The sequence below is a fragment of the Dipodomys merriami genome, unplaced genomic scaffold, assembly GCF_024711535.1.
Source record: "Dipodomys merriami isolate MVZ:Mamm:240054 unplaced genomic scaffold, mDipMer1.0.p SCAF_2, whole genome shotgun sequence".
In the NCBI taxonomy this organism is placed as follows: Eukaryota; Metazoa; Chordata; class Mammalia; order Rodentia; family Heteromyidae; genus Dipodomys; species Dipodomys merriami.
The window spans coordinates 38,959,796-38,982,344 of NW_027203381.1; the positions used below are offsets into that span (position 1 = coordinate 38,959,796).

Consider the following 22,549-nt stretch of genomic DNA (forward strand, 5'->3'; position numbering starts at 1 on the left):
AGAAAAATCACATATATGGATTACTGTTAAATTGAAATTCCTAATTTTTAACCTACTGAGATGACACACACACACATACACACACACACACACACACACACACACACACACACACACGCACGCACGGCTTGAACTGGGGTCTGGGCACCGTCCCCCAGCTTTTTTGGTCAAGACTTGTCCTTTATCACTTGAGCCACACCTCTACTTCCAGTGTTTTGGCAGTTAATTGGAGATAAGAGTTTCAAGGACTTTCCTGTTCTGACTAGTTTCAAATTGTGATCCTCACACCTCAGTCTACTAAGCAGCTAGGATTACAGGCATGAGCCACTGGCACCGAGCATACTATAAAATATGTTTTAATAAAACTTTTATTCCACACTTTTGGAAATGCTTCCATGTAAATACAACCTCCCTGGCTCCATTACTGCTGCACCACACATACACACACATAACTCATTCCTTGTCCACACATACACATGTGCAAAGGCTAGCTATAGACCAGAAAGCATGGTCTCTCATTCTGCAGCGAGAGAGAGACTTACTCAAGCAAAACGGGAAGTTATAGTATCCATCCGCACACTTCTCACAGTTGTCTCCGTGGAAATTGGGCTTACAGTGACAACGGCCAGAGCCCTGTTCACAGCCATCCGCATGCTCAGGATCACAGCTGCAAGCTAAGAGAGATCATGGTTTCCAAAGGATCAGCCTTTCCCCTTCGAGATACTCTCTAAAACAAACATGTCCTCATCCTCCGCAGCAACAATTCATTCTTGATCAGTGCTCTGCAGTTAGCCCCGCAGGGCATAGCATGTTTCCCACTCCATTCCTGACTGGCAGTTCTCACTGAAACTCACAGGCTGGCTGGGGGTCAGAGGGCAGCCTGAGTGAGCTCTCTTTTAGTGCATGGAGCACTGCACAGTGCATTGAGCAGAAGGCAAAGTCCATACTGACTATATGCAGAGAAGCCAGGGGTGGGTAGGGTGGGCTGTGCTGTAAATTCTAGCAGGTCTGCTGGGTATGTCATGGCCATAAACCAGCCATGAATGTCCCACAAAGTGCCTATCATTGCAGCTGATGAACAATAAAGCTCTGCAGTTTGTGAAAATATGGCAAGACTTCATCATCACCCAAATGCTAGCTTCCAGTAATATGGCTGGTGGAAGACAGTGTTTGTAATCCAACGGGTGCTGGTGGCTCAACACCTGTAATCCTAGCTTCTCAGGAGGCTGAGATCTGAGGATCAAGTTTTGAAGCCAGGGCAGGAAAGTTTATGAGACTCTTATCTCCAATTAACTTAAAAACCAGAAATGGAGTTGTGGCTCAAAGTGTTAGAGCACTAGACTTTAGCAAAAGAGCTCAGGGATGGCGCCCAGGCCCTGAGTTTAAGGCCCACAACCAACAACAAAAAGATGATGGACTATATTCAACCCTTCAAAGTGGATATACTATAATAGATTTGATACAGCCCCTCTCCCCAAATTGGGAGCTTTCCTTAATGTGACAGACTGTGACCCTAGACAGGAAAAAAAATCTAACATAGCTCTTTAGGTACATGTCCTATGGAGGAACTTGGAGACATTTCCTGATGTTCTTTGCATAACTGTTTATGATTTCTGTGTCCTATGGATACTAATAGCTCCAAGGACCACTTCAATGGGGAAAGACAAACTAGGAAAATGATTTTTAAAAATCAAGTGTATTACCTAGCAGTCACCTTTATGATGCCCCCTTTTCCTTTGCCAATGTCTATTCTTAATGGGCACAAAACAGGTAACACACCTGCTTTGAAAGATGATGAAGAAGGAAGGAAAGTGGAAATATTTTTTTAACAACTAGGAATTCTCTAGAGAGAATTATCTATTCTTTTGGACTTTAATGCCCTCAACATTAATGATAGCTTGAATTCCTTGAAAGAACAGGCAACTTCAGCACTAGAATTGTTTTCCAACTATGATAACCATAAAACACAAAAGAACCATATTGGCTAGATATGTGCTCTATATGTAGAGAAAAGCCCATTATTGAATCAAAGACTAAAATTCCACAAGGAAACCTCAGCTCATTTTACCAGGTTATACTAATTTTCTGTATAATACAGGCATTCCAACTCAGTCATGCCAGAACAGAGATGAACTGCATTCTGAATCTACCAGTTAGTGGTTTTGTTACTCAGTCAAATGATTATTCTAAAATCCCTGTGTGTTGTTCTGGTAAAATTTTTGAAAAAAGTTAAAATTATTAGAGTTCATGTCAACACAACAGAAAGTAGAACATTTACTGCAGGCCTGATAAGTGACAAGCCCAATGTTAAGTATTTTCCTAGTTTTTTTAAATAACATTTCATTTGATCTTATGAAATATATGATCATTTCAGTTTACATGTAAGAAATATGGGGCTTGGAGTGATTATGTAACTTCCTGAGGTTATTCAGCTCAGAAGAATGGAACAAATAATAGAAAAGAAGAAGGAAAGGTTGTCAGCCAGTCAGAACTGAGTCTGGAACAAACTTAGAGCACACTACACAGTCTAAGAGACACCAAGTTGTCCTGAAACTCACGGATGCAGCCATGGGGGGCATCAACTGGAACCCCATAAGGGCGGTAATACCCCTTGGCACACTTTTCACAGTTCACACCAGCTGTGTTGTGCTAGAAAGAAACAAAAGACATTTAAAAAGAAGGACACTGGAGAAGAAGCCTGGTGCTCTTTACTTTATGCTACTTGTCCAGTGAAATAATATCATCATCCACAGTCCTAATTTCAAAGTCACTGAACACATAAACATTGATCTTGACCTTGGGTTGCTAGAGAAACTGCGTTGACTCTGAACATTTTTCCAATTGGAAAGCCCTGGATTTCTCCTCTGTAAAAATGATTCGCTTTAATGAAGTATTTGACACTTGAGTGAGAAAAGCCAAAACAAATACTCTAAGGACTAGGTCCCATCATTTCGTTCAGAAGAACTGATAGATAATTGCCACCTATAGTTTTGACCCAAGGAATAAAAGATGATGCATGTATTTATGTCTTTTTCAATTTTGGAAGAAAGAGCATATACAGAACTTAATCTCAATGTTGTTTTGATTTGCATTTCTTTTATGGTTCGGGAGGTTGAGCATTTCTTCATGCGTCTATTGGCCATCCTTCTTTCCTCTTCAGAGAAGTTTCTCTTTAAGTCTTTAGCCCACTTATTTATTGGGCAGTTGTTTCTTTGAAGATTTGTTGTTGGGGGATTTAAATTTTTGAGTTCCAAATATATTTTAGATATGAGACCCTTGTCCGTTGTATGGCTAGTGAAGATCTTCTCCCAATCGGTGGGCTTTCTATTGATCTTGCTAGCTATGTCCTTTGCCATGCAGAAGCTCTGCAACTTCATGCAATCCCATTTGTCCAACTTTTCTTTGTTGTGTTTCTGGGTCTCTATTAAGAAAATTTGGGCCTGTGCCAAGGAGACCTAGGGTTTCTCCTATTCCATCCTGTAATGTTTTCAGAGTGTCTACTTTGACTCCGAGGTCTTTAATCCATTTGGAGTTGATTCTGGTGCAGGTTGATATATAAGGATCTAGCTTTAGTTTTCTACAAGTAGTTAACCAATTTTGCCAGCGCCATTTATTGAAGAGGCTGTCTTTTTTCCATTCTATTTTTTTAGCTCCCTTATCGAAGATTCTATGGCTATAGGTCTGTAGGTTCATTTCTAGGTTTTCAATTCTATTCCATTGGTCCTGAGGTCTGTTCTTGTGCATCTGCAATATCTAGTGTATGTCTGAGTCAAGCAGAAAAGGTCAGATAAGGTGATGTTAGGGAAATGAACCCTAAGATATGTATTCAAATGTTTTTTTTCTTTCATGCGATTGTTTCTAATGCATTTATAAGATTATTTCTTTGTTGCTTTATATGTCCCTCCCCCACAGTATAACCCCTGTTTTCACTGTATTTGATGTCGGTATAATTTGTGGAGGGGAAGGGGAAAAACAAGTCGTTTAAATAAGGATACAGGTGGACCCATTGCAACAATGAGAAGTACAAGTAGTTATGTCGAAAATGAACTTTACAACTTTGGTGGGGGGGTAGGGGGAGGATGGGAAAGGATGGGAAGGGGAAACAAAGGAGGAGGCTACAATGCTTGATAAGAAATGTACTCATTATCCTGCCATGTAATTGTAACCCCTCTGTACAGTATTTTCACAATAAAAAATAAATAAAAATTTAAAAATTTTTCAAAAAAAAGAACTTAATCTCAATTCATTCTAATTTTATCTGTGCTTTAGCCAGGAAACCATTTTCTAGATATTTTCATTATGTGGATGGAAAATATAGGCGCATGAGTTTCAGACACAGAGCTCATTTTAAAGTACCATACTAGGAGACTTTTTCTAGTTCATGGTTAATCCTTCTGATTGCCACAAAATCACATTATCCATTATGCATCATCAGTTTCCAAGAATTATACACCACAGACTTAGCTCAATTCTGCCTCCCTCTAATTTGGAAAGAATTCAGAGGACAGTGTTCTTTCATGAATGAAAAGAAAACCCCTAGGAAATTAACAAATATACTCAGACCCACACAAAAGTTTGAATAGAAGTGCAGAGGAAAGAACAAAGCCCCATTCTGTATGCTCTTCCTTGTTTTAGATTTTATTAACTACAGAGTTCTATTTATTATTACTCTTGTCCTGGGGGCTAAAATCTGAGTCCACTTTAACAATGAGGTAAAAAGCCATGCTGGCCACTGCTCTGACTTAACATTTAGATCACAAACATCTTAGGAAAATAACAAACAGCTGCAGCCCATCCTGTGTTCCCATCAAATGTCAATTAACCCTCCACTTGTTGTTTGCCACTGTGACTTATCGTAGACTGAGGACATCAAACTATCCTTTCTCACCTCTCTGTATTCCTCCACCCAGGATTCACCCTCTTCCAACAACACTGAGCTTCTGGCTCCCTCCTAAGCCCTTTGGCCCTACCAATCACTCGGCCTACATTGTTAAAAATGCCCCACCCGCAGCAGATGCCTGGTTAATTCCTTTACTCTTTTACTCTTTCAGGTCTCTTCTCAAATGCTACATGTCAGGAAAAAGCTATCCTATTTAATATACATTACTCATTATATAGCTCAGGCTGACCTTGAACTTGTAATCCTCCTGTCTCTGCCTCCTAAATGCTAGGATTACAGGTGTAATCTACCATATCTGGCTTATTCATTATATTGTTCTTCAAACTTGCACTTACTAAATTTACTTCTTATATCTATTGATATAAGATATGCCTTAGGATTTTCTGTATAATCATATGAAAATAAAAATAATTTCTCTTTTATGTTTTTCTTTTCATGTTTTATCCCATGGATTAAGAATTCCAAGGCATTAACAGGGTAAACGTGAAGAATAAACATCTTGGTCTTGTTCCTATTATTTAAAAGGAAAGCATTAAACCACTGATAAGGTTAATCATAATGTTTCAGTGCAGGCCCTTTATGAGATAAAAACACTTGTAATCTTAGTGTGCTAGGAGTCCTGATGAACCCCCTTGTCCTACACAAAAGGTACAATGTTAGTGCTTCATACTTGGGGTTTGGGGAAGACATTGATAATTGAAAACAGGATTTAATGAGAACTTTTGTACCAGAGGTGGAGAAATGTTCTCAAAAATACTTTCAATTTCATGCCACTTTCTTGAGAGATCAGGGCTTACAGCGTGCTCAGCCTGCGATGACACTTACACTTTTATTTAAGGAGCGCCTCACCTGACAGCTGATGCAGACGCCTCCACCTGCATAGATGCCCTGGCTGTTCAAGCTCGCATGCTGCTGCTCAACATTCGGATCATAGTAACAGTCAATGGCGTGACCATGGCAGTTACAGGCTGAAAAGGAAAAAAAAAAAAAAAAAAAAAAAAAAAAGCAGACTAGGTTAATATTCCATTAATTAATCTGAGACAGTTATTAAATTTCCCAGATAGGATCACTGCTAAATCAGCTAAAATAACTCTATTCTAGAACACTAGGGATAATCTTTGTGGGAAATTTAGAGATTTTTACACAAAGACCAGTATATAATATGATGTGATAGTTCCTTCCATTTGATATTAAATGAGGGAACTCTTACTTTTGTAAAAAAATAAAAATAAAAATACAGGATATGTAATTGTAACAAATAAAGGTCACTTAAATGCCGCCACAATTCATGCATAGAGTTATTACTGACAATAATAACTGAATTCTCTATTTACTGTGAAAAATACTTTACATGTATTATCACATTTAATCTGATCAACAACTAAGTGGGGAAATAAGCTCAGAGAAACTAAGAGATGTGTCCACAATTACCCAGCTCATAAATAAGAGGGGCCGAATTTTAACCTGTCTCCAGCTCCAAAATTCTCAGCTAATACTCTAAACATTTATTCTTTTTTTTTGGGGGGGGGGTCCGGTCGTGGGGCCTGAACTCTGGGCCTGGGCGCTGTCCCTCAGCTCTTCAGCTCAAGGCTAGCGCTCTACCACTTGAGCCACAGCACCACTTCCAGCTTTTTTCTTTTTGCTTATGTGGTGCTGAGGAATCGAACCCAGGGTCTCATGCATGCAAGGCAAGCACTCTCCCACTGAGCCACCTTCCCAGCCCTAAACATTTATTCTTAGCACTACTTACACTATTTGAAGAGCTAAGAAAATAATATATTCATTTGGCTGTGAGTTCTATTTACTGTATCAGCTGTTTATTAAGAATTGTTGTGTACACCAATTACTAAATGGGCAAGGGAACTAAAGAGGGACTTCTCAAATGAAGAAATAAAAATGGCAAAGAAACACATGAGGAAATGTTCATCATCCCTGGTGGTGAAGGAAATGCAAATAAAGACAACCCTGAGATACCACCTTACCCCAGTCAGAATGTCCCACATCCACAAATCAGCCAACGACAAATGCTGGAGGGGATGTGGAGAACGAGGAACGCTATTACACTGCTGGTGGGAATGTACACTCATACAACCACTTTGGAAAGCAGTCTGGAGGGTCCTTAGAAAGCTAAAGATTGACCTCCCTTACGACCCAGTCATACCACTTCTAGGCATCTACCCTGAACAACAGGAACCAATATACAAGGACACGTGCACCTCCATGTTTATTGCAGCACTGTTCGCAATAGCTAGGATATGGAAACAACCTAGATGCCCCACCACAGATGAATGGATCCAAAAATTGTGGTATCTATACACAATGGAATATTATGCAGCCATTAGAAATGACAAAATAATGGCATTTGCAGGGAAATGGATGGAGCTAGAAGGAATCATGTTGAGTGAGGTAAGCCAAGAACGAAGAGACAAACAGTACATGGTCTCCCTGATAAGTGGATGCTAAATCCAAAATGTTAGGTGATATGACAAAACTAACAGGACTTAAGAAACAAAGAACTCCCACTCATCTGGTTGAACCACTACTAAATATCCCCATGCTGCTGATCACATATATGGTATATAACATATGAGCACCGTTATATATTACAGACTGTGATAGACAATTTGCTCCAGGAAAGTTAGAATGAACTTGTGACTTTAAATGAGCATCATTATTCCACAATACTGTGAATTTCCGGAAATTAAGTAATCACTTAATCACGATCAAAAAAAAAAAAAAAAAAAAAGAACCTTGGGGAAGGGAGGGAGGGAGGGGATGGTAGGGGGAAAACAATGGAGGGGGTAACAATGTTCAAGAGGAAGTGGAAGTGTACTCATTACCTCACTCATGTAACTGTAACCCTCTGTATAGTATCTCTACAATAAAAAAAATTAAAAAAAAAAAAAAAAAAAAGACAAGCACAGTATCGAAAGTGACTTAAACATAAAAAAAAAAAAAAAAAAAAAAAAGAATTGTTGTGTATACATTTCTTTGCAGGGTAGGTCTCACTATGGAGTCCAAATTGGTCTAAAACTTGTCCCAAGCACTGAGGTTACAAGCATGTGTTACCATGCCAGGCTCAGGAAATCTGCTTGTTCTTTATTATGTAATTCAAACAGTATTTGAAAGCATGTAACAAGTTAGATTCTAATGTCTCACTATTCTACTGTGCATAACATTTGTACTTTTAATCATTAGCTAACTCTATTTTGTAATTTTTAGTTACTTTGACAGTTTTCAACCTTATGAAAGAAAATGTTAAAATATTTTCATACGTGTTGGCGTGAAGAATGTCATTCCTTGAGTTCCACTAGTCTACAAAAATATTCAAGTTGCAAATGTTGGAGTGCATGTAATGACACTGACTCAAAGAATCATACACCAGAGCCTAAACACAATTGAAGAAAGGATGTGTGTCTGATAATTTCTTTTCCCTCTTTTTGGCTACATCATCTGGGTAGGAGAAATGGGAAGTCGCTTAGAAGGAACCTATTGGCTTGACTATGTACTAAGAATGACCTGGACTCAGATGCTCACTAGTCTCTCATCTTATGCAACACCAACAGTACCAGCATCTCTCAAAACACTCTTGGAACTCCTCACTAGAAATACCTTTCAAGGAGTGACATTGATCAACATATATTTTATTCTTAATCTGCCCTGTTAAATGTCAACACCTTTATACAACTACTTAAATAAAAATTATTTTTTGAACAATGCATTAGACTCATAAATTGACATGTTGAATTAAAACCCCTTTGTACAACTACTGAAAGATAATAATTTTTAAAAAAGAAAGGACTTTCAAGTAGTTTACTGGTCCCAAGAGATAATCAGTCTTACCTCTTAATAGTTAAAAAATATCTGACCAAAATGTCTGAAGTATAGATCATTACTCACCTAGTTCAACAAGCCTAGATCCAATTGTCTTTTGGCCATTAAAAAATTGCATCTTCAAATGTCATGAATATTTTACCACAAAAAATAATAATAATAATGGTCCACAGACTCTAAAGTAATTAAATAAAGGTCACAAATGTCTTTATTTAGAATAAATATGTGGCTTTCCAGGAAGACCAGTTTAAAAGAAAATTTACAACTGGATGCCCTAGGGCGTATTGCATAACAACCAGTCTCTTTACTCTGTAGTACACCCATGAGCAAACTGCGACCTCTAATTTGTCCTTCTTCCTCTGGTTTCCTCCGTCCTCTACAGGTCTCAGTCCCACTTACCATAGCACACCTTTCCATCCTCAACCTACTACCTCAGCACTTCCAACTCTGTTTAGGCATCAATCTCAACTGAAAATAAATATTAAGTGGAAATTTTCAGGAATAAGTAAAAAGTTTTAAATGCAGGCCCTCTGAATAGCATGAATAAATCTCTGCCTCCATCCTTCCTGGGACATGAGCTGTTTCTCTACACGAAGTATCCACAATGTATATGCTATCAGCCCATTAGTCCGATCAGTAGCAACATTGCTCATAGATCTACCATCATAGTACCATAGTGCTTGTGGCCATTAACCCTCATTTTACCTAATAATGGTCCCAAAGCACATGGATAGTGATGCTGGCATTTCAGTATATTGTTATAACTTCTATTTGGGTGCTAATGATGGTTAATTTCTTAAGGTACCTAACATAAATTCTTATAAATTCTAATTGGGAGGGGATGGGGCAGTAGTGGGGCTTGAACTCACGGCCTGGGCACTATCCCTAAGCTTTCATGCTCAAGGCTAGCATTCTACTACTCTGAGCCACAGCACCACTTCCACTCTTTTAGTGCTTAATTGGAGTTAAGTGTCTCATAGACTTTCCTGCCCAGGCTGGCTTCAAACCGCAATCCTCAGATCTCAGCCTCCTGAGTAGCTAGGCTATTACAGGCATGAGCCACCAGCACTCAGCCTTAAAAATTCAGTATTATCAGAGAGATGTTTGTATAGACAAAAAACACCTGGCATCTATAGGGTTCACTAACTGTTCTTGGCTTCAGGGGTCTTAGACCTTATTCCCTCCCCTGCCCCATAAGAGAGTACTGCTATACAATACCAGACCTTAAAGCTGACATGATTCCAGTCCCTTCAGTGTTCAGTGGAGAAGAGAGAAACCCATAGCCAGGAAGGCTTCAGTCTTCAGCCCTGCCCCAGACCCACCTTCACACTCATTGCTCTGCTCCCATACTGCAGGCTGCCAGCGCCTCTGATTGTATCCCACACAGCAGCGATTACACGTCTCCCCACAGGTGTGGTGCTGGCATTCACATCGGAACCTGGGCATGGGAGCAAAGTATGTCTCAGTGATTGAGAAGTTTTGTACAATATCAGTTGTTCCTATGAGCAAAACTGACAGATGCATGCAGTCCATTGACATACATAGAGCAATTTGAAGAACAAAGCACTTTATATATGTTATGCCAAGTCCTCTACACCCTGCTTATGATCTCCATTTTTAGATGGTGAGGAAGTTGAAAGTAAGAGGTATTAAGACACTTGCCAAAGGTCAAACAGTAATAATAAATGGGAGAACCAGATTTTACACCTAGGTTTGTCTTTGAAGCTCTAGCTCTTTCTTCACTACCCCATTAAGTTTTAATAAATGAACAAATGAGGAAGCATACACTGTTTCCTTGAATGTATTATCATATCTCTATTGAAATCTGGAGGGTTATCTTATAGGAAAGAGCTCCTCCAGTTTCTTGTTCTAAGGCTCTGCTGTCCTATCTCTGAGGCTCACTCAGAAAGACCAAAGTGTCAAAAATCTGAAAATTTCCCATCTCTCTCAAAAATTTTCCAAGTTAGGGGCTGGGAAGGTGGCTCCGTGGTAGAGCACTTACCTTGCATGCATGAGGCCCTGGGTTCAATTCCTCAACAACACATAAGCAAAAAGAAAAAAGCCATAAGTGGCGCTGGGGCTCAATTGGTAGAGCGCTAGCCTTGAGCTGAAGTGCTGAGGGACAGCGCCCAGCCCCAGAGTTCAGGCCCCACGACCGGACCCAAAAAAAAAAAAAAAATCCAAGTTAAAATGAAATGTGTGTAGCCTTGGCATTGGATTGGAACTCCAAGCTCTGAGTCATCATTCTATCCTTTGTCAAAATAGGATTCAAAACTTGTCTACAAAGGCTCTTGACTGGACTTGAGGAGACTCCTTCAGCTCCTCCGAGAGGAGGGTAGATGGCATGTGTTTAGTCACAGCCCTCAGAGCAGGTACATCCTCTCCCTGCCCAGCTTCCTGAAGAAGCACCTGGGTGTAGTTTAACTGGCAGCGCACAACAGCTGGGGTCCAAATGGACAGAGAGAGGTAGTTTCGGCTCATTGCCAATGAAATACTTAGCATATGCTTGACTGGAAAAATATTTAGGAAGGACTGCTTGAAGAACATATGGTCTAACTCCACTCATGGGAAAATTACAATTGAGCACAGTAAACTTTTTTAAAAAGGAGCTAAGTACCTGTGTGAGTCCTATTGACATCCCCAAGTCACTGATTTCCTGATTTCTCTCTCACCCAAAGGTAGAGGTTATTAGGAAAATGTGTAGTTGTATCTGCTATAAAGATGCTGTTTAAGATGTCATTGGTTAGAGAACACTCTTCTTGATGATTTCTCCCCCTAACCCTAGGAAAAGAATACTTACCTAGTCCTTATGTCTACAATCATGTTTCTCCCAAACAACTGACTATTGTTTAGGCTATGATCATACAAACTAAACATGTCTCCCTTGTTTAGTTGGCTTCTGGAGGTCTCGCATTGACTAAGTGAGCCTCCCATCCATCCTTGCATCACGTCAGTGTATGCCTGATTTAAGTCTTCTTCTGTTGGTTAGCAACTAGCATCACTGGTTGTCTATCTTTGGTTACATTCATTAACACACTTAAATCTTTAAGACATCTTAAATCATTTTTTTTCCTGTTCATGTATTTAGATTTCATGAGCACTTGTTCAGGGTCAGTGTGTTGGGCAAAACAAACCCAGTAGGAAGGGGAAGGCAAAGCAGTTGTGTTGAAGTAGACCAACAGCAAAGTGAGCTATTCACCAAGGCACAGGGATGGCTCCCTGCTGATGTGCACTGTGAACCATTAGCCAACCAAGACAGAAATTTCTCTAGGTCTGACAGGATCGATAGGGTTGCGAAGTCCTCCTAAGTGGGAATCTTAGCTCCTGTCTAACCATATGTACTCCTTTCCAACATTGTCCCAGACTCAGGGCCTCTTCTGACCAGACTTTTAGAAACCTAATGTCTAATGATGATACATGGTGGAGACAGATTCATCATTAATGAATAATCCCTGGATGATTAGATATTGGTCAAGAAGTAAGTAAGTATTAGCAGGAGCACCCTGTCATTCCTGAAGGATGGATCGCAACATTTGGTGAATGTTGCTGGTAAGGGACAAGAGTTCCACAAAGCACACCAGACAAGCTGATGGCAGGCAACTCTGCCTAAACATGAAGCAAAGCCTACATATGTATAAACCTGAACTTGGCTGAAAGTAAGATACATCTCTGCTAAATGCTGCTTGTGGGGAATTGTGGATATTAAGTAAGACAGGCAAAGAAAATGTCAACTCTATTTAACATCCAAGTAATTTCCTTCCCTTATTAGGAGCCCTCTTGAATTGGCAACACAATTGCAAGCGTCTTAGTGGTTTCTGTAAAAAACAAAGCAAGCACACAAAAGGGGGCACAGTCATGTTCACAGCATTAGTGACAATAGCCCAAAACTGGAAGCAACCTAATGTGTCTAAGTATAGGTGTGGTCTAAACAAACAGTGCAATATTATTCAGCCTTCAAAAGGAAATTCTGATACATGTTCAACATAGATAAACCTTAAAGATGTGAACTATGCCAGTCACAAAAAGACACATTCTATATGATCCTACTTCTTTGGGGCAGTCAAATTCAGAAAGCTTAAGTAGAATAGTGGTTGCCAGGGACTAGCAGTAGGGGTAGATGGGAAATTGTTTAATTGGTAGAGTTTTCTGTTTTTGCAAGATTAAAAGAATTTTAAAGACCAGCTGTAGAATATTGTGAATGCATTTAACCTTACTGAACTATACACTTACAAATTTTAAAGGATTTGAAAAATCTATACCCTGAATTCCATTAAACCAAGGATAACAGCACATTTTACTTCTCTTCTCTAGGTCAATCAAGTCTTAGTGGCTTATTTGGCAGCACAGATTAAGTTATGAGAGGAGGCTTAGATCTGGTTGTTGGTATTTAGAACAACCTGTGTTAATGCTGGTCCATAGTAGAAAAACTGTTGATCTTCATCTTAAATGGATTTTATACTGGACATGAACTGAAGGTACTATGTAAGCACACTAAACACAAACATGGCATAGAGAAGAAGAGAAAAGATTTTCAAAGAACAAAACAATTTTGCATTTGAAAAGATGGGAAACAAAACAGTTCAAAAACTGAACAGAAAAGGAAAAAAGAAAGTCCTGAGAGAATATCATGATAGAAGCTCCTCCATAACCTTCCCTCTATGGAACCAGTGACTAAGGGGTTTCCATGACCGATCAGAATATTTTGAATAATGCTTTTAGAACAATATTCAATATTCATTATTATTCTAGATTTACTCTCAGTATAACCCTCATTAAATATTTTGTAACCCTTCCTCCCAAAAATCTAAATTATAGACGTGTTTCCCTTTACACTTTTTTAAATTGCTAAAATATAATCTGTACTAGAAAAGAAGCTTGATTTAAATATTTGAAAGCATAGTGGATTTAGAACCAGGTTTTCATCACTGAACTCCTTTGTGTAAGTAGAATTTAAATGAGGCTGAAATCATTTGATTAAACCATTGTCTCTTCAATGGCAGCCATGCACGATTTTCTGTGTGGAGGAGAGAATGCACCTAATGAGTCAAGACTAGCATGTGTTCTCACCTTCTCTCCCTTCTATTCCATCTTGAGATAAAAAAATGTCAAATGTGGCACAGATCAAGTAAGTACAAAATCAAACTGTGGGTAAAGTTATAAGTGATTGCCTATGGCATTTTCTTGGGTTTGGAGTGCTGTGGTTGATTAATAATGTCTGCAATGGACTCACTGGTGATCTGTAGAAGGAGATGGAGGGCTGGAGAAGATGGACATACATGTCACTATTTTGACCCTTAAACATTCCTACTGAAGGCAGAAACCTAGAGATATTTAATGAAAGCAAATATCCTTACTAGGCATATGGAAATAGACAAACAGATTTATTCATAGCAAGGTTTAAAAAGAATTTGCACAGTATACTTACTGTTTTTCTGGATTGTTTGCATTGCACAGTTCAGCATGGCCATTACAAACACACCGCCCACCAATGCTGATATCCTTTATGCTATAGTAATACTACACAACAGAAAACAAGACATGTCAGTTTCACCAAACAACAATGCCAAGTGTCTCCTTGCTAGTCTTTAATTTGCATCTGTGCTGACTCAGACACTCTTTTATTTTATAATCTTGAGCCATTTCTCCTGTCAACCTCAACATAAATAGGAGTCCCACTTGCTTGCAACTTATCTTACAAAATACGTGCATTTCTTCATCTTTTTAAAATTTTTTATTGTGAAAATACCATACAGAGGGGTTACAATTACATGAGCAAGGTAATGAGTACATTTCTTATCAAGCATTGTTGCTTCTGCTTTTGTTTCCCCTTACCATCTCTTCCCCCTAAGCCCCCCACATGCCCCCCACGCCAAAGTTGTAAAGTTCATTTTTTGACATAGCGTCTTGTACATCTCATTGTTGCAATGGGTCTGCCTGTATCCCTACTTAAACAATTTGTTTTTTCCCTTCCCCTCCACAAATTATACCAACATCAAATACAGTGAAAACAGGGGTTATACCGTGGGGGAGGGACATACAAACCAACAAAGAAATCATCTTATAAATATGTTAGGTACAATAGCAAGAAAGAAAAACCATTTGAGTCCTTATCTTGGGGTTCATTTTGCCTAACATCAACTTATCTGACGTTTCTGCTTGTCTTAGACATATCCTAGTTATTGCAAATAAGGGAAACCGTAGGACCTATGTTTCTTTGGGCCTCTTAAAGTTAAGTTTTATTCACTAGGCATTAAGGTTCTCTTCTGGTCCCCTCATTAAGTACTGTTAAGAGTATCAAAGCTTCTGACAACACTTGACTTAGCCTGAGGGCACTGACAACCTTAACGGGCAAATCAATGTTCTGAGGCTCTGTGACAACTAAATACCTGAGGCTATGCTGACTGTCACAGAAATTTCTGTTCCATGAGTGTCAGGAGAGAAATACACACAGGACCCGTGGGATAGGATATCTCATGTCATGTCCTCCATTATAGAAGCAACTTATATTGGGAGATGGGTGTAGAGATTGATGTGGCATGCTCCCCAAACGTTACTGAATGGAAAAGTCTATGTTCACCTAAGGAACAGAGATAATAGTGCAAATCTTGCAACCCTCAGAAAGTTTCTGGGAGGAAAGTAGTGATCTGGTGCCCAGCTGCAGTCCATCAGGAATCCCATCTCTCCCTTGTAAATAGTGATCCTTGGAACCAACATGGCTCACGTGTACACAATGGTTCAGCGAATGCTAAATGGGTAGGAAAAGCAGAAGGTGGATCACCTATACTCAAGGCGCTTGGCCTCTCTGGAAAATGCTGGAAACTGTAGCAAACTTTTTCACCCTGCTTTGTCTTTCTCAGCTCTCTGCTACTTCCTACATAAGAAGCCAAATTCTAGAAAGTATAGTAGGCATCTTCCATTTGCCCTTGAGCTGAACTATACTATGATCATGGGTTTTCTTGCCCTCTGGCTTTCTGTTTGGTTTGGCCAACAGTAGGCATCTGCAAAGATCAGAGAGTAGGAGAAAAGTGAACTGAAGGTCATGTATACTGTGCCTAGGAAAGAAGTTATGATATCTAAGGGTGAGAGATGTTCAGGGTGGATATCCAACACAGTGGACAGAGTTCCAGTGCTTTTGAGAATCTATTTTCTCTACTGTAGCTAGATTCTATTACTCAACCTCCTAGATGAGAAAGATCTTCCCAGCAGAAGTGACTTGTATGGCTGGGAGCAGGTGGATCTTCTCTATGCGTTCCTTCCTTTATCTGCTGAGAATCCAGAGGCAGACTCTGAGGTTCTACAGGGCAGAAAGGGCCTGGTACCCCGGATGACTTGTGACAAGAAATAAACCTCTATTTTGTCATACCTCTTAAGATTTAGAAAGTGTTGATTATAGCAGTAGTTAATTCATCTCAGCTGGCTATAATCTTTTGTCTTTCATCTTCTTTGAGTGTAATGATTTTTTCAAATAAACAAAACTCCTAATGAAGTATTTTACACAAGAACAGCTCACATGAATATATATATATATATATATATATATATATATATATATATATATATATATATATATAATTCCTGGCTGTAAAGGCTGCTTAAAAAAGAGCTAAAGGCAATTTATTTGAGAAGCAATAAGAGTAACAAAAATAGTACTGCTAACTAGGCACTTACCAAACCTTACTCACCCGCCGTGTGACTGTTGGATCTCGCTGTGCTTTGGAGATAAGATGCCCAAGGAGGGTGTTGGTTCGGAGAAAGCGTAAACGGATGTTTGTTGCCTTGGTAAATTCCTTCAGGGTGTCAGAGAAAGTAAAATTTCTGGCACCTGGACGGCCATTAATCAAGGACACCACAACCTAAAAACATATGAAGAGAAAATAAATCCTTCCATCAAATTATAGCAGCAAGTAACTAAAAATAATACAATCTCCCAAAGTACTTGGCTCCCTTGAACCAGCACAGGCATTCAGGTGGTCTTGGATTTTGTTTATGTCTAAACACAACATTGATAGTTGCATCTTCCCTCCCCTAATTGCTTCTGAATTTCAGCAATATGTCCTTGAAACCTCAGCCCTCTGGAGAGTTTTTTCATTTTCAAATCTCTGTTCTATCCATGTCATTGTGGGGCTGTGACATCATGAAGTACTGATGCTATAATCTCTCTATGTATCTCTATCTATAAATATATAAATGCTGAAATCTGTAAATATAATAAAACAATTTTGTCAAGGTATACCAGATAAACAAATTTAAAAATCAAAATAAGGTTGCAAAAATAGCAAAAAAATATACAAAATCTAGGTTTTAATGTTGGAGCTAATAAATTTTCAACCATTTTGAATGTAAACTACTCAATAATTGTTGGGAGACATTAGATGTAGCTGCTGAGATAGGATTTCTCCACTTGAAGCCAGGAAGACAGGCAATCGTAAGGAGAATTTATTTATGACCTTGTCATTTGCATGGAATTCTCCTCTGATTTCCCCTACCTCTGTTTGCCAATCTCCCCTAACAATAGCCAGAATGATTTCATGAAAAGCCTAGTTGGTTCACAAAATGGAACCACAAAGGGATAGCAATTATTTTCTCCCCAACAGATGATGCTTGCCTTATCAAAAGGGAGCAGGGTTTCTCAACTTCCTAAATCTATCACCAGAAAAGGAGAATTCAAGATCTGTAGGTATTGAATCTTAAATCCTGACTTCCTGGAAAGAATTCGAGACCTCCAAATGGAATTTTCAGCCCAACTGTGACTCTGGGAGTCTTTGATGTGGTGGCTCCCTTTACCATTTACTTCAAAATGCTAGTTTTCCTCTTGGTCTAAACTGGATCACCTCGAGAGCTTAATTTTCCAAGCTCTGATATCCTCGTGTTCACTTCTGAGTCTTCCAAGCATACTTACCTCACCATTTTCCAAGGGAACAATACGGGAATACTCAGTTACGCAGAGAACATCATCATCCCTGGTGACAGCCACATTTGCCTTTTGCCCAAATTGTTCTAAACAGTCTACTTGAGAATCTAGGAACACATATTTTTAATATCATAAAGTAATACATGAGAAGAGAAAAATCAGAGGTCTTTTAGACTAATTGATGAAAGTTTAGAACGAAGTTTATAGTTCATGAAAAAAAATGCCAAGCCATTTCAGGCTACTTGACTTTTGGCAGCAAAGTCTGGGGATGTCACAACAATTTCCATGCCTCATTAGGCAAGTTTACCCTGTAAGAAGCCTTTATGAAGATAATGAACAAACAAAAACTAATGTTCTTCTAAGCAAAATTCCCACTGACACAATTTTTCCTAGGATCCAGAGACATTCACATTCTTCATTAGTGAAAAGAAAAAGTTCAAAGTAAGTAATGCACAATATAAGATCCATAAATATTAGGTTTCATCCCTAATTCTTCATAAAAAGGAAAAGACTGGACTTGTTACTATAAAAGAAGTTACAACTCCAGTTCTGAGTGCTGTTTCCTTTAAATCAATGCACATGTGTTTGGGAAATGCAAATTTTGTGAGAATAACCTGAAAGGTTAAAATTGATTAGCTCCTACCTAGCGGTACCAAGAGAGAAATTTGATTAACAGATCATGATCTGTTTGCCAATAATTAATGTCCCTCATCACATTATAGATAAGATTACTCACGAGCAAAATATTGCCATGGTGAATAAGTGCTTCCAAAGTCAACAGATCTTTCCAGGACCCAAAGATCAGGACGTGGAGAATTTGCAAATTTGATTAAAATATAGGCCACATGGAAGAGCTGATGAAACAAAGGAGATATGGTTATTAAAGTTATTTCATCTGTCTACAGCTTTGACCTTTTCTATAGAACACTGATTCCCAAGGCAATGCACCAGCCATACAGCCTCAGTCCCAAGATTCACATCATTATTTCTAACTCTTTCTCAGGCATCTCTATCTGGGTGCAGCTGCTCAAACTCACCATGCTCAAAGCCAAAATCATTACTTTTTGCCACTAAATGCACACACTGATCATCATCTTTGTCATAACCCATATGCCTCTGAATTTCAACTGGCCTACACAGGATCTTAGTCCTTACATCATGTCTATATATCAGAGATGCCTGATGGCAAGAAATGACAATTTGTGCTAAGTCATTCTAGGACTAACAGCCAATAGCACAGCCCAGAATCAATTCCCCATGGACACCAATGGACAACATTGTCTTTCCTGAGGGCCCAATAAGACAATGAGCATAGGTGTTAAGTCTATAGTAACATGTTAATAAGCAAGAATCTCTCATAGCCCTCACCAAACACTCTGTCCCTCCCACCATGTAAAAGATGTTTATGGTACTTTCCAAGTATGACATCCACCTCTATTAACCTGCTAGAGCCATCTGAACAGTCATGTATATATAACATATAAAGTATAGATAATTATATAATATATAAAACATATTTTATATAATATATAATATATTTTATATTATACACAAATATATAATAAATACTATCTATAAATATATTTACCATATAAAATATACAATATATAATATGCATTATATCATATACATTATATGTAATATATAATATGTATTATATATTATACATACTTTATATATTATGTTCATGTTATATACATATATGTATATATTTGTTTAATCTCATTTGGTAAATGTAAATGTTCTAGACTTCCAATATGGAAGCCAAAATCGCTAGGACAATAGTTGTCAAGTCCCAGGTCTGAGGGATCTTTATACTTAAAAATTTTTGGAAAGGGGGCTGGGAAGGTGGCTCAGTGGTAGAGCACTTGCCTTGCATGCATGAGGCCCTGGGTTCGATTTCTCAGCACCACATAAGCACAAAAAGCCAGAAGTGGTGCTGTGGCTCAAGTAGTAGAGTGCTAGCTTTGAGCTGAAGAGCTGAAGGACAGTGCCCAGGCCTAGAGTTCAAGCCCCACAACTGGCAAAAAAAAAAAATATATATATATATGGAAAACTATGGGAAATATCTCAGGATATTGAGGTATCATTTAGGAATAAAGACACCAACTTGAAAAGGACTTGGCAAGGTAAGATTTTATTTCTGCAGAAGAATATGCTACTGACAAGAAGCCAAGTAAGTAAGCAAGAACACTGGGGAGGCAGTCCATCCAGATAGTATCTATAGAGTTACTGCCTTAAATTCTGATTGGTCAGAACTTAGGTTCATACTCTTGTGTAACCGGCTAGTCCAAACAGTTTATACAAGGTGGACACTAGTGGCTCATGCCTGCAATCCTAGCTAAAGAGGAGGCTGATATCTCAAGATTTTGGTTTGAAGCCAGCCTACACAGAAAGTCTACAAGATTTGTATTTCCAATTAACCACCAAAAACACCAGAAGTGGAGTTGTGGCTCAAGAGATAGAACACTAGCATTGAGCAAAAAAGCTCAAGAACAGTGCCTAGGCCTTAAGTTCAAGTCCCAGAACTGGCATATGCATGCATGTACACACACACACACACACACACACACACACACACACACACACACACACACACACACACACACACACACACACACACACACACACACACACACACACACACACACACACACACACACACACACACACTTTTTTTAATGTTTATCCTAGCAATTAACCAAAACCAGGACACTTGTCCAAAGCATGAACTTGTCAGAAAAACAATTCTTACTCTGCTGAGTCACGCCTCTAGCCCCTATATTTTAACATGATGTAACTTAACTAACATAACTTCTTGTAGGACAGCAGCTACTTTTAAAATAGTGGTGCTTATGTCAAGTAACCACTTTGACAAAAAAGATTCTAACTCCTATAAGAACTCCCAAAATCTTTTATGTGGATTAAGTCTATTGATAGACATTATATTAAAATTACAATTGAAATTTGTCAAATATATTTTTTGTTTCTGGTCATGGGTCCTGAACTCTGGGCCTGGGTGCTGTCCTTCAGCTCTTCAGCTCAAGGCTAGCGCTCTACCACTTGAGCCACAACACCACTTCCAGCTTTTTCTGCTTATGTGGTGCTGAGGAATTCAACCCAGGGCCTCATGCATGCAAGGCAAGCACTCTACCCCTAGAGCCACCTTCCAAGCCTCTCAAATATACTTTTAATTCAAATCAAATAAGAAACACACTATATGTTAACGTACTGTATTTTTATGAAAATTGACAACTTTTCTGAAACAAAAATTGCAATGAGAGTAACAGCATTGCTTTTAGATTTTTGCAAGTCTCTTTAAATGTCTGGCTTCATAGAAGCCAGCTACATTCTGATAGATGCTTCTGCACTCAGCTTGCTGTAATACGTTGTTTCAGTTGACGTATTTGGAGAAGACTTAGCCCTATTTATATCTGTAATGGGGAAAAGAAGAACCCTAGGGTCTGGGGCCCCTTGAAAGTCCTTGAAGATTCCAGAAGCTCTCAGCCACATGGAGAACCACTGCAATCAGTCACAGAATTTACCCTGGTTCTAAGAAGCCCCTTTATTTTTCTAAGAAATTGACCAGTGTCACACATACTATTATTGGAAACCTTGTGTTCCAGCCAGTCCTATCCCTGTCAAGCCTGTACTTATCTGGGCTTAGAGTAACACTCTCTGATGGTCTAGCAACACTCATGAAACAAAACCAATTCTGATTTTAAAAACACTGAAAACTTTAAAGTACCTGAGGGTAGGAATAGCAATTCCTGAAGGATATATACAATGATTACATAGTGAAGGAATTTATAGGAATTTCAAGAACTCCTATTTGGAAAACCAAAATAAGTATACATCTCACAAAATTGTATCCATTCGCCCCCCTCAATCCCCATAAAAATATTAGCACTTTAGATATGAGAATAAGGTACATTCTAAATGAAACATTGTCTTACTATTTTTATTAGTACAAATTAGTGCATTGTGACAAGTCAAACTTTTTTTAATTACTGTCAGTATTGGGGCTTGAACTTAGGGCTTGGGAGCTGTCTCTTAGCTTTTTCACTCAAGGCTAGTGCTCTACCCCTTGACCAAGCTACACTTTTAGCTTCTTGATGGCTAATTGGAGATAAGAGCCCAAGCTGGCTTTGAACCCTGATCCTCAGATCTCAGCTTCCTGAGTAGCTAGGATTACAGTCATAAGCTGCCCCTGCCAAACTAAAAACATTTTTGAATATGAGAATTATTACAAGCATTCTTTACCTTTTCTACCAAACTCTCACTCACAATCTCAGTATCATCCAAACCTCCCATATAATACTTTGTTAGGTCTTTTTTGTTTTGCTTTGTTTTTGTTGGTTATAGGGCTTGAACTCAGGACGTAGGCACTGTCCCTGAGCCTCTTTGTGCTCAAGGCTAGCACTCTACCACTTGAGTTACAGTGCCACTTTCAATTTTTGAGTGGTTTATTAGACATAAAGTCTCACGGGGACTTTTCTATCAGGGCTTTGAACTGCAATCCTCAGATCTCAGCCTCCTGAGTAGCTAGAATTATGGGTGTGAGCCATTGGCTCCTGACTTCTAGATTTTATTAAATGGTTACTGCATTTTGAGGTGGCATGTTAAAACTTAGCAAGCTCTCATTTAGATTACACAATTTTTTCTTTCTTTCTTTAATGTTTTTTTTACTGTGAAAATACTGTTCAGAGGGGTAACAGTTACATGAGCAAAGTAATGAGTGCATTTCTTATCAAGCATTGTTGCCTCCTCCTTTGTTTTTCCCCTACCATCCCTTCCCTCCCACCTCCACAACTACACTCACCCCCACCCCTGCCTAAATTGTAAAGTTCATTTTTCAATGTAGTATATTGTACATCTCATTGTTACAATGGGCCAACGTGTAG

The 22,549-nt window shown here is 38.8% G+C and overlaps 1 protein-coding gene across 2 annotated transcripts in view; it reads right to left on the minus strand.

Moving 5' to 3' along the window:
* Lama3 (laminin subunit alpha 3) overlaps positions 1-22,549 on the minus strand; it is a 221,658-nt gene that overhangs the window by 147,369 nt on the left and 51,740 nt on the right. For both annotated transcript variants that reach the window (XM_070029434.1, XM_070029433.1), the window contains exons 3-10: positions 18,382-18,499; positions 17,634-17,752; positions 16,417-16,587; positions 14,160-14,251; positions 10,057-10,172; positions 5,750-5,868; positions 2,559-2,649; positions 543-674 (exon numbers count right to left, since the gene is read on the minus strand). In XM_070029434.1, coding sequence (XP_069885535.1) covers positions 543-674; positions 2,559-2,649; positions 5,750-5,868; positions 10,057-10,172; positions 14,160-14,251; positions 16,417-16,587; positions 17,634-17,752; positions 18,382-18,499 — 958 coding nt within the window. The remainder of the gene's footprint in view (positions 1-542; positions 675-2,558; positions 2,650-5,749; positions 5,869-10,056; positions 10,173-14,159; positions 14,252-16,416; positions 16,588-17,633; positions 17,753-18,381; positions 18,500-22,549) is intronic.